Genomic DNA, 14,860 nt, shown 5'->3' with positions numbered 1-14,860 from the left:
TCTCCAGCAATTTTTAAAAGCAAAATAGGAAATGTGATATTGTAACTGGTAACATTTGAAAATAGAAATAAAATGCACTACTTATCCTTTCAAATGACTTCTCTTTATAATTTTTCATTGGTGAATTTCAAGGCAGACTAGAGGAGGACAATAAGCATGACAAATAAAGCTTTGGCAATGAATTTACAATAAAATCAGTAGTAGGTATTGCACTTAGTGTAATGCTTCCAAATGATGGATGTTGAAACATCTAAGAAATAATTACCTATAAAGCGATGATATTTCTATCAATTAAGAGTGATGGCTATTCTGAGCTATTATACCGCAAGTCATGACTGAGATGTTAATTCCTTTTCAATTAGTGGTTACCACCAACATGAACACTAGAATATCAATCACCACTGAAATTGTCATTTTCTTTTCAATTATTATTTTCCAATAAAGTGCAATAATGACATTATATTTACTTTTTCCGGGAACATGTAATTTCTTATAAACCACTCTTGTCATGCTAACATTAGCTTTACTTGCTATCAATAATATTTCCCTTATAAGATTTCCAAAGGGTTGTTTAAATGTCTATAAATACTTTGAGAGAAGCTGACCAGTTCAATGCAAGTTTAATTTTTTACTAAAATTCCATGTGTCGTTGGTTGAAAGGCACATATATTTAATGGATACTATATTACTTCATCTAGTGGCACACTTAACAACAAATTTCATTTATATACTAACTTTAATATAGAAAATTGTCAAAAACAACTTTGTAAAGATGCTACTTAAAACAATACTGAGACAGAATGGTACTTAGGAGAGGCAGCAGATTGCTATCAACTGGAGAGACGAGGAGAATCTTGAAAAAAATGAGCATGAGTGGAGGCTGGGGAGAATTAAGAAGGAATTTCCAGAATACAGAAGCTAATTGATAGAGATAAAGCTATCTGTAGGTGGGCATGAAGAATGTATCAAAAGCCTGTCAAAGCAGCAGAGAGTTTTGGTCGGCAAGAGGAAATGGTAGCAGAGGTTGTGTGGAGAAAGGCCCAAAGGGACTTCAGCACAAAAGTATGATAATTAAAAACCTGAAGCATTTGGAATGTTAACCAGCAGATCAACTACAAGTGGATTCTTGTAGGGTGTGATAGGAAGTGGGATACAAACAGCAGAAAAATGGGTTAACTAAAGTTTTCAAAGAATGAAGATAGAGGCTGAGAGAAGGAAATTATTGGAATGTTCACATCAATTAAAAGACAAAGATTGACATTTTGACAGTGTGGGTAATGAAATGGAGAATGTTAAAGATGTGCATACAGGAAGTCATCAATTTGGAGATAATGTGGGTAAGGAAATTTAGTCTAGAAATTGTATAATCTCATACTGAACTGTTGATCAGGGAAAAGGAGGAAATGCTGCAGAACAAGGTGAAGATGTTTCTTGTACGGCTGAAGCACATTCCTGTATGGAAAAAAGGAACAAATAAGTCCAGATCTCCACGGATTACAAAGGAAATACAGATTAATATAAAACAAAAATGGCTGCTTGTGATGTGTCATACTGTAAGCACAAATAAGACTCAGCCTGGTTACAAAAGAATCAGAGGGGAGGTAAAAACTAACATAAGAGGCAAAGAGAAGGCAGAAGCAAAGATAAGCAGACAACAGAAATAGTGAAGTTGTATTACAAGGAGTAGTGGAGCTTATTAAGGAGAAAAATAAAACATGCACATGGAAGCTGAGGGTTTAGATAAGCCACTAAGTGAGCACTTTACATCTGTCTTCACCAGGAAATAGTAAGAGGAAATTGCTGGGACACTAGATATGTTAGACATGGATAACATTGGAGGTATTAAAATTCCCTTAAGGTTTTTATAGCTGGGGGTGGTAGTGGGGATAAGCTCCCACTACCTATTAGATGCTCCCAATGGCATGTGTTTCAAATTGTCTTTGACCATCAGGATCAACTCCCGGTCTCCACATGTGGCTTAGTTACCAAGCCCAGTGGAACTAATTTTACTGAAAGGAGAAAGGACAAAGGTGGGTTACTGGCTCCATAAAACCAGTTGTTTTGGGCAGATGGGCTTGTCACCATGGTTGGCAGCTCATCCAGAAGAACAATCCTGATCTCAAACCTCCACTGCCTTGCGGCTATACCCATTCATTGGGGGGGGGGGGGCTTTGGGAATAAACCCTGAGAGAAAATCCAGAGCTGCAATCCTATGTTGAGTTCAACGCTGACTGGCAACTCCTGCAATGCTGCTGGTACCAAACTGTATTGGTCTTTGCTGTTCCTTTAAATTCATCAGTTGTGTGGAGAGAGGGAGCCTGGTACATCTGCAACAGCTTGCTCTCTATATTGTACTGCTCTGACTTGCATACCATGTAAAGAGCTAGGACACAACATTCATGGTCGACCCTGTCCAACATAGGATCTTAGTGGAGGGATTAAAAAAGTTGGCTCACTCACAGTAGGTAAATCATTAGGATTGGATGGGATGCATCGTGGATCTTGAAGGAGATACAGGAGGAAATTACAGTGGTACAAATCTTAATCATTAATGTAAGAAGTTCTGCAAATGCTATGCAAGTCATCTATGGAGGGGAATAAACAGTTGACGTTTCAGGCTGAGACCCTTCATCAGGACATGTTATCATTAAATGTTTTTGAATACGGGGGGGGGGGGGGGTTACTCACTTGTTCAAAAAGATGTAAATTCGTCAACTACAAGCCAGTTAGCTTAACCCTAGTAGTAAGAAAGCTTTCAGAAACATTTATTTGAAAATGGATAAACAGTCACCAGGAAGAAAGTGGACTAATTAAAGCAAGGCAGTGCAAATTTATGTATCTAATTTACTTGATCAAATTTTTGATGAGGTTTTGATGAAGGCCAAGTAGTCAGTGTTGTGTAAATGGACTTTCAGAAGGCTTCTAATAAGGTGCTGCAAATCTAGTTTAGGACCATTGTTTTTCTTTAAATCTACATTAACAACCTAGGCTTGCAAGATGCAATTTCTAAATCTGTAGAACCCACAAAACTTGGCACTATGAAGAGGATAGTGATTCATTGTTTCAAGATATAAACAGGATGGCACTCATATAGCAGATTGTTTAATGAAGAGAAGTTGGAGGAACTTGGTAGAAAGAATGAAGAGAGTTAATATAGCATAAAGGATACCATCAAAAGGGGAATTAAGAGACTTGAGGCTATCAGTGTACAAGCCACTGAAATCAGCAAGGCAGGTTGAAAAAGTGGAGCAACAAACAATCTACTGGAGGAAGTCAATGGGTCAAGCAGCAAGAAGCAAAGAGAAGATTAATTCTTCAGGCCAAGGACCTGCATCAGGATTAAATGTGTAGAAGGAATAGTCAGTATAATGAGATGAGAGGGAGAGGTGTGACAGGGCCATTACCCTCTTCCATCTGGTTCCATTCCCCAGCTCACCTGATTCTACCTATCACTGACCAGATTCTGTTTATAAAACCATAAGACATAGGAGTAGAATCCTCTCAAGGAAACCATGCATAATCCTCTTAAGGAAATATGGTTTATTTTAACATGCGCCGTAAAAGTATCCTGATGTCTCATTCTGAATAATGGACTCCAACATCTTCCCAACCTCTAACGTCAGGCTACCTGGCCTATAATTTCCTTTTCTTTGCCTCCCCCCCCCCCCCCCCCACCTTCTGATGTACCATCAATAACTCTCTCTGAGACATGAAGTCGAGATATCGGCTTTTATTGACTGGAAGAAAGAACAAGCAGTAGTTGACCACCATACTACATCCTGGAGAATGAGGGCCGGGCTCAGGCCTCAATCGCCTTTATACCGGGGTCTGTGGGAGGAGCCACAGGAGCAGTCAGCAGAGGGCGTGTCCAGACAGGTATATGTAGTTCACCACACCTTCTTAAAGAGTGGAGTGAAATTTGCTATTTTCCAGTCCTCCAGAAACCTTTCAAGAATCACTAGATTCTTAAGTATTACTACTAATAGATAGATAGATAGATAGATAGATAGATAGATAGATAGATAGATAGATAGATAGATAGATAGATAGATAGATAGATAGATAGATAGATAGATAGATAGATAGATACTTTATTCATCCCCATGGGGAAATTCAACTTTTTTCCAATGTCCCATACACTTGTTGTAGCAAAACTAATTACATACAATACTTAACTCAGTAAAAAAATATGATATGCATCTAAATCACTATCTCAAAAAGCATTAATAATAGCTTTTAAAAAGTTCTTAAGTCCTGGCGGTAGAATTGTAAAGCCTAATGGCATTGGGGAGTATTGACCTCTTCATCCTGTCTGAGGAGCATTGCATCGATAGTAACCTGTCGCTGAAACTGCTTCTCTGTCTCTGGATGGTGCTATGTAGAGGATGTTCAGAGTTATCCATAATTGACCGTAGCCTACTCAGCGCCCTTCGCTCAGCTACCGATGTTAAACTCTCCAGTACTTTGCCCACGACAGAGCCCGCCTTCCTTACCAGCTTATTAAGACGTGAGGCGTCCCTCTTCTTAATGCTTCCTCCCCAAGACGCCACCACAAAGAAGAGGGCGCTCTCCACAACTGACCTATAGAACATCTTCAGCATCTCACTACAGACATTGAATGACGCCAACCTTCTTAGGAAGTACAGTCGACTCTGTGCCTTCCTGCACAAGGCATCTGTGCCTTCTCTATCTCCTCAGCTTCCTTTTTCAGAACCCTTGTGTGTAGTCCAACTGATCCAGGTGACTTATTTACCTTCTGACTTTTCAGCTTTCCAAGAACCTACTCCTTAGTAATAGCAACTACACTCACTTCTGCCCCCTGATACTCTCGAATTTCTGTCACCATTGGGTCGAGACTAAGTTTTCAGTTACATGTCAATTTCAACCCCCCTCCCTTCACCCCGATTCCCATACTGATCTCTCTGTCCTTAGCCATCTTCACTGCCATGGAAGACCAAATGGTATCAACATTGATCTTTCCAGTCTCAAAAAACTCATACCCTTTGTGTTCCTTTCACATATCTTGCCCTGCCTAGGTTTTTCTCTCCTTTTCATTCAGCTATTCCATCTTCCCCCATCCCACCCCTCCCCCTGGAATCTGCATCTGTTATCCTCTTCCATCTGGTCACATGCCCATCACTCACAGATTAACCTACATAGGTTTCTTTCCTTGGTGTGTTCTTCCTATTCCATGTTCTCACATCCTTTCCCCAGTTATCTCTGTCAATCATTTGGTTCCACATCACCTTCCAGCTCCTTTCTCTACTTTCACCTGTCCCTACCTCTTCAGCATACCTCCCAACTCAACCTGTCTTCATCTGCCTAACCCCCTTCTTCATTTTCTATTTCCATATATCATGCTCCAGCCTCTGTCTCTACATGACCCACCTTCAACCACCTGGTTCAATCTGCCAGTCATCAATCCACCACACCAATTCCTCTCACCTCTTTATACTCTACATCCTCAGTCCTGATGCAGGGCTTTGACCCAAACTGTGGACCATGCCTCCATACATGCTAATTGACTCACTAACATCCTTTATTAAAGGCAGCCATTCCCAAACCAAACACCAGGTCCAGTATCATGTGGTGCACACAATCATAAAGATAAACTCTCACTTAGTGTGCTGTCTCTTATCTCCCCCGGGATGGAGAATGACTTATTTCCACATCAAATCTGTGGGTTCTGATATGCCATTGTGGGAACTACAGACTATTCCTCAGATACAGCAGTGGCATGGCATGGACTATTCTTTCTACTGCCAAAACATGGACCCTTTGTGCTCTTGATGCTTTACCTTGCAGGTCTCAGTACTATCTTTCATGGTCCACTTTGTGCAGTCATGGGCTTATCAACAAGTACTCTGTTATCTATAAAATAGTAAAGATTTTTACATTTTACTAAGAAATTATATTCCTGTCATTGTGGCTTAAACCATTTTGACATACATTAAATAAAAGTCAATTGAAGGGACTACAGTATCTCTTAAGCAAGGGCAAAGGGAAGGAGAGGAAAATAAATTAAATAATAGAGAAGCAAATTAGCTACATAATATGATTCTGAACTAGATACAGAAAATGCTAATAACATTCAGCACTAATTCTGATGGGGGGTGGCTATTTATTAGTTTCCTCATGCACAGATGCCGCCTGGCTTACTGAGTGTCTCCGGCATTTTCTGTGTTTCTTTCTATAGGTTTTATTTTTGATTTTCCCAAGTTTCAATTGATTCATTTTATCTGAAAGCCAATGAAAGCAGCAACGCTTGAGTTCAGGGGTGGGGGGACATCAGACCCGCTCCTGACAAAACTGACAACTGTGGAAGTTCGGTGTGGTAAGAACCTGAGGAGATTGTCAACCCTCGTCATTCATTATCTCACATTTAAAAAATGGCATGGAGGTTTACATATCGGCAAAATAAGTAAGTGAGAACTTTACTTCTTTTCTTAATGCTCAAAACGACCCAGTAACAGCAAACGATACACAAGAGAAATAGGAGCGTTTTGAGGACGGTACCCACGAGCCAGCCAGGAGCTGCGCACGCACAACCCCCCCCCCCCCAGGCCCGCGAGCAGGGTGAACGCGCCCGACCGGTTGACGGCTGTTGCGCGCGCCTGTTGGCTGAGCATGCGCAGGCGCTTGGTGTCGGGGCGGGGGGCGGGGCTGGCAGGGAGTCGAGTGACTAAGTAAATGATAAATGATAAATCCGACAGCAGCTTACCATTGCCTAGCAGTTGACTGGAGATGCATGCGAGATCGTTCACATAAAACCACGCATAGCGCCCAGTACGTGTAGGCACACTGTACTTTCGCTTCACTGAGGACCAAATGCACGCATTGAAACACGCTCTTTTCTCGAAAGGAGAGTTTTAACTCATCGAGGCCTTAAACCGGAATTTAAAATACGCAGAGCGAGGAAAAAAAAGAAAAACAATTTTCTCGGAGGAGTCCTGACTCTTCCTCCCTTCTCCAAGGTGATGCCCTCTGATTTTATCTCCCTCCTCAGCGGGGATTTGGATCTTAATTCGCCGAAGAGTTCGTATTCCAAAGGTAAGGGAACGTTTTATTGCCTCCTTCATTCACTTCTTGGACTTGCGGCAAAACAGAACATTGTATGTTTTGGGGTAATATTTTTAACGTTTCCACCAAGCTGTAGGCCGTAACTGAGAAAATAGCTGACAGTTCTGGGAAATAGATTTAGATTTAATATAGTGTCACTTTAATATACTTCATTTTACTAATGCTTGCGTCGACGTTTAGACAAAATCGTCATAAACCAAAATAATTTCGGCTTGGATTCAATCTCGCTTTACTCCGAGCAACCTAACTTGACGAGGAAATTGTTGATTGACATTTACAACCACCTGTCAGGGTACGTAGCTTGGGCCCAAGGCTAATAGGAAGGCTGTTCTCCCAGAATTGGCCTCATTTGGTAGGTGGATTTGGTATTTACAACTTCAAGTTGGGTTGATAAAGAGTTGTGGTTATTGAGGAACCACGTCACAGAACGCAGTTCTTTTTAGTAAACTGTTCGTTTTTCTTTCTTCTCTGCAAGTATATTTAGCGGTACCTGCTATTGTTTAACATTAACTAAGATGTAGATTGTTTTTTTTTAGAACTAAGATTAATGATGTAAAAATAGGAAAAATCTAGCACCATTCGGCAAGGTTCGTTCACTGTAGGGAGAATCAACACATTAAAGATTGCAAAACAAAAATACGGGAAGCAGTCAATGAATAGGTGAAGACTTCTTTGTGGAGTACAACAGAATTGGCATTTAAGATCAAGGATCCCTTATAATTGGAAAAATGCGAAAAGCTTGTTTTAAGTTGCCTAATAGGAAAGGATGTTAGGGAGTTACATTTAGTGGGAAAAAGGAACTAAATTTTCAAAAAATTTGAAGCTTGTGGAGTTACTGTTGTGGATAGGATGTAAACTCAAGAGGAAGAGAGTAAACAAGAAATTTAAGGAAGAGAGTAAACAAGAAATTTATAATGACAGCTAACATCAGTACGAGAAATAATATTGGAATATTTAATAAAGTCTGCAAGAACAACAATTTGTAAATAATACAAGGACTTTCTAGTTCCAGTGGTCTGAATTAAAGAAATTAGACTTCATGCAAATTCTCCAATGCATTTTAAAGCATTTTCAAACCCATAATAATAACACAAATGTTTTATGGTAGTCAATAGTGACAGTCTATATCCCATTAGTTTAAATATGGTTAAAATGAAATAGTTATGAGAAGTGTATGTAGAGCAATATGGATTATGAAAGAAAATTGGACATTTTGATTTATTGTGAAATCAACTAACATTCAATTCTCAGGAAAGGAACCCTTAAGAATGAACTTGTGAAGGGAAAATTGTGTTTGACTTGCCTACTGGAGTCCTTGAGGAGATGCATTTAGTAGAATAAATAAAGGTTTTTAAGAAGGTCTGAGAAAGGTCTGGGTTAAAACAGAGTTTGGGCTAATCTATCAATGTAGATTAACAGTTTGTTATTGGAAAAGTGTAAATAACCAACCATCAATCTACTTGGGTTTGACTAATGAGTTACTGCAGAAATAATGTGACATTATCACATAGATGCACAACACAAGTTTTTGAAATGCTAAGAGATTGGATATTGTTTATGTTTGAAAGGACTTTGGCTTTCAGTAATTCATATGCACGAACACCAATGTTAGTTTCTTCCAGGAAGGCAAGTATTATATCCACCTTTATTACAACAGCATTGGAGCACAGGAATTAAGACATTGCTACAGTTATAGAGATCCTTGTTGAGACCATAATTTGGAGCACTGTATTCAGTTTTGATGGTCTTGACTAATTAAAGATATATTTGCCTTTGAGGGAGTGCATTGGGCTGGTTCCAGCAACAGCAAGTTTGGCATGAGGAGAAATTGAGATTAGACCTGTATTCTCTAGACTTTAGAAGAAAGAGAAGTTTTCCCTGTCGAGTATAAAATTCATACAGAGTTTCATAATTTGAATATGAGGATGATATTTCCCATGACTGAGAGTCAAGAACCCAGGGTCACAGTCTCAGAATAAAGCACCAGTTATTTACAATTGAGATGCTTAAAAATTTCTTCCACAGCAGGAGGTGAATCTTTGGAATTCTCTACCCCGAGGGATGTAGAAGCTCGGTCATCAAGTACATTAAAAAAGTAATTGATTATTCTATATTAAGGGAATCAAGGTATCATGCAGGAAAATGTGCTTGTGTAGAAGATCAGCTGTGATTAGTTGGCTAGTTTTGAACAGCCAAATGCCCTTCTGCTCCTGTTTTTTGTAGAGTCATAGTTGTAAAACACAAAAATGGATCTTTCTGCCCAGCACATCCATGCCACCATTTGTGTAAAGAAATTGAAACAACTGTGAAGAGAAAGGAAAGGGTGGTTACCTAACATTGTTGATTTCAATATTAATTTTCAAATACTGCAATGTGTTCAAATGAAAGATTGGGTGTTATTCCTTGAGCCGCTGTTAGGTATTGCTGGAAAAATATAAGATGTCAAAAACAGAACTTAAAAGTTGGAGTGAAATAGAGAACTAAAGTGACAGATCAGTGGAAGCCCGGAGTTTGCAGTCCAAATGAAAGTATTTTGTAAAATTATCACCAAATTGCATTTGGTTTTTCCTATTCTAGAGGAGATCAGATTATTAGCACCAAATGGTGCCCATGTTTAATCTCCAGTTTGGTACTGTGAGACATGACTGGTGCCAGAGCATAGTAATTACCACATGATCATATTCCTCTGAGGAGAACTGTTCTTTTTAAGTATAGACATTGAAATAGAAATTGAAACATACAACTGTGAAGAGTTGTGCCTGGGTTGTGTAAGAGTTCTGAGAGGTATCTGTAAAGCACAGTTTCCATAAATTGGAAGCACTGTTGGCTGAGATCGTTGTCAGCTGGGATTGCAAAAGTTACACTGGTAGGTTAATTAGCTACAGATAGAAAAGATCTCAGTTAACTTTAGGTCTTGGTTCGAATCAGTAATTAGTATATATCTATACTACCGATTCAAATCATGCTTGTCCACAGAATGCCAGACCCAAGAGTTTCAACTGTACCCAAAATGAAAAGTACAAGTGAATTTCTGAAAGAAATAGTAAATGTAAATAGTATTGCAATTCCTGAAGATGCATGGCAAGATGTTGTGAGAAGGGGAAATGGTTGATGGAGATAAAGGTGAGCAGGGAGTCAGATATAAACATAATGAACAGGGACACAATTAGGCCAGTTGGTCCCTCAAGCCTGATCTGCTGTTCATCAAGATCTTGGGCTGGTCAAGTCTTGGTCTTAAAATCGCTTTTGCTTCTCCGCCCCCATACTCTTGTATCTTTGTGGTTTAAATTTATTTTGGTCTTCAACTTGAAAATATTCAGTGATTCTGCCTCTGTTGCTCTCTGAGATAGAGATTTCCAAAGATTCACCAGTCTTTCAGAGTATTTATTGTTGATTGAGTTGAGCCATTGCTTTTTTTGAAAATGCCCTCTTGTTTCCACACCTAGGCAAACATTATCATAACACTTAACCTGTGAATCCCCCTCATAACGTTTTTGTATTTTAACATGGTCACCTCATGTTTCTATACTGCAGTGAGCTTATGCTTGAGCTGCTCAACCTTGTTTCATATGCCAAATCTTTGGTCCAATAAATCAATCCAGTGAATTTTCTCTGCATTGTCTTGTATGTAAATAATTTTTATCTTAAAGATGGAAAACAAATCTGTGCGTCTTGATCCAGATGTAGACTCACCAACATCTGAGTTGCATCCAAGCACCTTAGATGTTTGTTGTCTCTAACAATAGACAATAGGTGCAGAAGTAGACCATTCAGCCCTTCGAGCCTGCACCGCCATTCTGAGATCATGGCTGATCATCTACTATCAATACCCGGTTCCTGCCTTGTCCCCATATCCCTTGATTCCCCTATCCATAAGATACCTATCTAGCTCCTTCTTGAAAGCATCCAGAGAATTCGCCTCCACTGCCTTCTGAGGCAGTGCATTCCACACCCTCACAACTCTCTGGGAGAAGAAGTTTTTCCTTAACTCTGTCCTAAATGATCTACCCCTTATTCTTAAACCATGCCCTCTGGTACTGGACTCTCCCAGCATCTGGAACATATTTCCTGCCTCTATCTTGTCCAATCCCTTAATAATCTTATATGTTTCAATCAGATCCCCTCTCAATCTCCTTAATTCCAGCGTGTACAAGCCCAGTCTCTCTAACCTCTCTGCTTAAGACAGTCCGGACATCCCAGGAATTAACCTTGTGAATCTACGCTGCACTTCCTCTACAGCCAGGATGTCCTTCCTTAACCCTGGAGACCAAAACTGTACACACTACTCCAGGTGTGGTCTCACTAGGGCCCTGTACAAATGCAAAAGGATTTCCTTGCTCTTGTACTCAATTCCCTTTGTAATAAAGGCCAACATTCCATTAGCCTTCTTCACTGCCTGCTGCACTTGCTCATTCACCTTCAGTGACTGATGAACAAGGACTCCTAGATCTCTTTGCATTTCTCCCTTACCTAACTCTACACTGTTCAGATAATAATCTGTCTTCCTGTTCTTACTCCCAAAGTGGATAACCTCACACTTATTCACATTAAACGTCATCTGCCAAGTATCTGCCCACTCACCCAGCCTATCCAAGTCACCCTGAATTCTCCTAACATCCTCATCACATGTCACACTGCCACCCAGTTTAGTATCATCAGCAAACTTGCTGATGTTATTCTCAATGCCTTCATCTAAATCGTTGATGTAAATCGTAAACTGCTGTGGTCCCAATACCGAGCCCTGTGGCACCCCACTAGTCACCACCTGCCATTCCGAGAAACACCCATTCACCGCTACCCTTTGCTTTCTATCTGCCAACCAGTTTTCTATCCATGTCAATATCTTCCCCCCCCAATGCCATGAGCTCTGATTTTACCTACCAATCTCTTATGTGGACCTTATCAAATGCCTTCTGAAAATCGAGGTACACTACATCCACTGGATCTCCCTTGTCTAACTTCCTGGTTACATCCTCAAAAAACTCCAATAGATTAGTCAAGCATGATTTGCCCTTGGTAAATCCATGCTGGCTCAGCCTAATCCTATCACTGCTATCTAGATATGCCACTATTTCATCTTTAATAATGGACTCTAGCATTTTCCCCACTACTGATGTTAGGCTGACATTGCAGTAAAGGCCAGCATTCATTTTCTTAAATTCCCTACTGTACCTGCTTGCCAACTTAGTAGTGTTGCATTTGCTAGGGGCCCCCAGATCGTTTTCTATAGCAAAATGTTATAGTCTCACTTTTAAGCATATACTTTTTCTTGTTTTCCTTTTGGAGTGGGATGACCTCACATTTTCCTACATTATGTTCCATCTGTCAACTTCTTTCCCCATTCATTTACCTATGTACATCCTTTTTGGGCTGTTTGTATGCCTCTCACAACTTGTCTATTCAATTACACTTAGCCCCTTCATCCAAGTCATGGTGATCATAAGTAGTTGAGGTTGCAGCGCTGATCCCTGTGGCATAAATCTAGTTCTTGATTGCTAACACAGAAGTGACCTATTCAGCCCAAATGCATTTTTGACAATCACCTTTCTATATCAATATATTATCCTCAACTATATCAAGCAAGAGAAAATTGGCAAATGCTGGAAATCCAAAGCAACATACACAAAATGCTGGAGGAACTCAGTAGGCAGGCAGCATCTATGGAAAAGAGCAAATAGTCAACATTTTGGGCCGAGACCCTTCATCAGAACTCATCAGTTCCTATGAAGGGTTTTGAGCCAAAACATTGACTATTTACTTTTTTTTCCCCATAGATGCTGCCTGAGCTGAACTATTTCCATTAAATATGCATGTTCCAATTTATAATCATGTACCATATAGAATTGTTACAGATTATTTTACTTATTTAGGTATTAAAATTACTAAAAAAACAAAGATTTATTTAAAATTAATTTTCTACCTTTAATCGATCAAATTAATCAACTTGCTAATAGGTGGTCTCCATTATCTTTGTCTTTGGTAGGCAGAGTTAATGCCATTAAGATGATGATACTACCAAAATTTTTATATTTATTTCAAGCATTACCAATTTTTATTCCTAAATCTTTTTTTGATTTGGTTGACTCTAAAATATCTTCTTATTTGTGGCAGAACAAAAATCCTAGACTAGGCAAAAAATATTTACAGAAGCCCAAGAAGGAGGGCGGCTTGGCTCTACCAAACTTAAGATTTTACTATTGGGCAGTTAATATACGGTATTTAATATTCTGGACACAAGAATCGACTACAGCTGCTTGCCCACAATGGGTAAATTTGGAATGTAAATCTGTGCAAGATTTTTCACTGATCTCAATCTTAGGATCTTCACTTCCTTTTTCGTTATTCAAAATGAATAAACAGATAACTAATCCCATAGTCAAGTATACATTACGAATTTGGTTTCAATTTCGTAAATTTTTTGGCTTGAATAAGTTTATGCTGTCATGTCCTATAATATCTAACTACTTCTTTCGGCCTTCATCTATAGATCAAGCTTTTCTTTTATGGAAAACAAAAGGTATAACATGTTTTCGTGATCTGTTTTTGGATGATAACATTATGTCCTTTGAACAGCTATCTAATAAATGTAATTTACCTAAAACCCATTTTTTTAGATATTTGCAAGTCAGAAATTTTCTGTATAATGAATTAAAGTCTTTTTCGAAAGAATGTCCATTGGACATTACAGAAAGAATTTTAGCCCTCAATCCTTGTCAAAAGGCTATCATTTATAATATGATTATGAGTGTACAGCCAGATGTATCAGAAAAAATTAAGAAGGAATGGCAAGAAGAATTGCATTGTCCTATATCTACTGAGCAATGGGAAAAAAATTTATCATTGGTAAATTCGTCCTCTATTTGTGTTAAACATGCCCTAATACAATTTAAGGTTGTATATAGAGCTCACGTCTAAAGATAAACTTGCTCAATTTTATTCTTATGTTAATTCAACCTGTGACAGATGTCATTCTGATGTTGCTTCATTGACTCATATGTTTTGGTCTTGTCCTTGTTTACAAAATTATTGGAAAGATATTTTTAATATTATTTCAAGAGTTTTAAATATCAATTTCCAACCGCATCCTTTTACTGCAATTTTTGGTTTACCAATGATAGATAATAATCGTCTATCCGCTTCATCTCAACAAATGATTGCATTTGTTACATTAATGGCTAGAAGATCTATTTTACTGAATTGGAAAGAAATTAACCCTCCAACTGTATTTCAGTGGTTTTCTCAAACTATTTCTTGTCTGAGTTTAGAAAAAATTAGAAGTGTGGTTTTTGATTCTTCAGTTAAATTTGAGGAAACTTGGAGACCATTTCTTCAACATTTTCATATGAGTTAAATGGTCTGATCCTAAACCTTACTGTTATTATCCTTAGTTATTTGGATGGAGGTTCGGAGTTATCGGCACTACTGTATGTATTTAACATTATGCAATTGCCCATGTTGGTTTTTTTTAAAGTTTTCTTTTAGTTTTTTTTGGGTTTTTTTTTTCTCTTTTTCGATTCTGTTACATTAATACTATGAGTTTGGGAGGCCTTATATATTGATTATTACATATCTGATTGTCGATTTAAACTATTAATTATGTACTCTCAAATGTTTTGTATTCATATTTCACTTATGTTTTTCTTAAAATTAATAAAAAGATTTAAAAAGAAAGATTCTGCCTGAGCTGCTGAGTTCCTCTAGCATTTTGTGTATGATCCTCAACTATATGCCCTCTTAATACAGAAATCTTATCAAAAGCATTCTGAAAATCAAAACCCAG

At 38.6% G+C, this 14,860-nt stretch overlaps 1 protein-coding gene across 2 annotated transcripts in view; it reads left to right on the top strand.

The window, feature by feature from the left end:
- The first annotated feature begins 6,693 nt into the window (after positions 1-6,693).
- Positions 6,694-14,860, top strand: part of nfat5b (nuclear factor of activated T cells 5b) — a 205,830-nt gene continuing 197,663 nt past the window's right edge. For both annotated transcript variants that reach the window (XM_073070274.1, XM_073070273.1), the window contains exon 1: positions 6,694-7,050. In XM_073070274.1, the coding sequence (XP_072926375.1) occupies positions 6,978-7,050 (73 nt within the window). In that variant the 5' untranslated portion in view covers positions 6,694-6,977. The remainder of the gene's footprint in view (positions 7,051-14,860) is intronic.

The sequence above is a fragment of the Hemitrygon akajei genome, chromosome 17 (assembly GCF_048418815.1).
Source record: "Hemitrygon akajei chromosome 17, sHemAka1.3, whole genome shotgun sequence".
Lineage (NCBI taxonomy): Eukaryota > Metazoa > Chordata > Chondrichthyes > Myliobatiformes > Dasyatidae > Hemitrygon > Hemitrygon akajei.
Note: the sequence above shows the minus strand (reverse complement) of the source record. Positions and strands in the feature narration are given on the sequence as shown.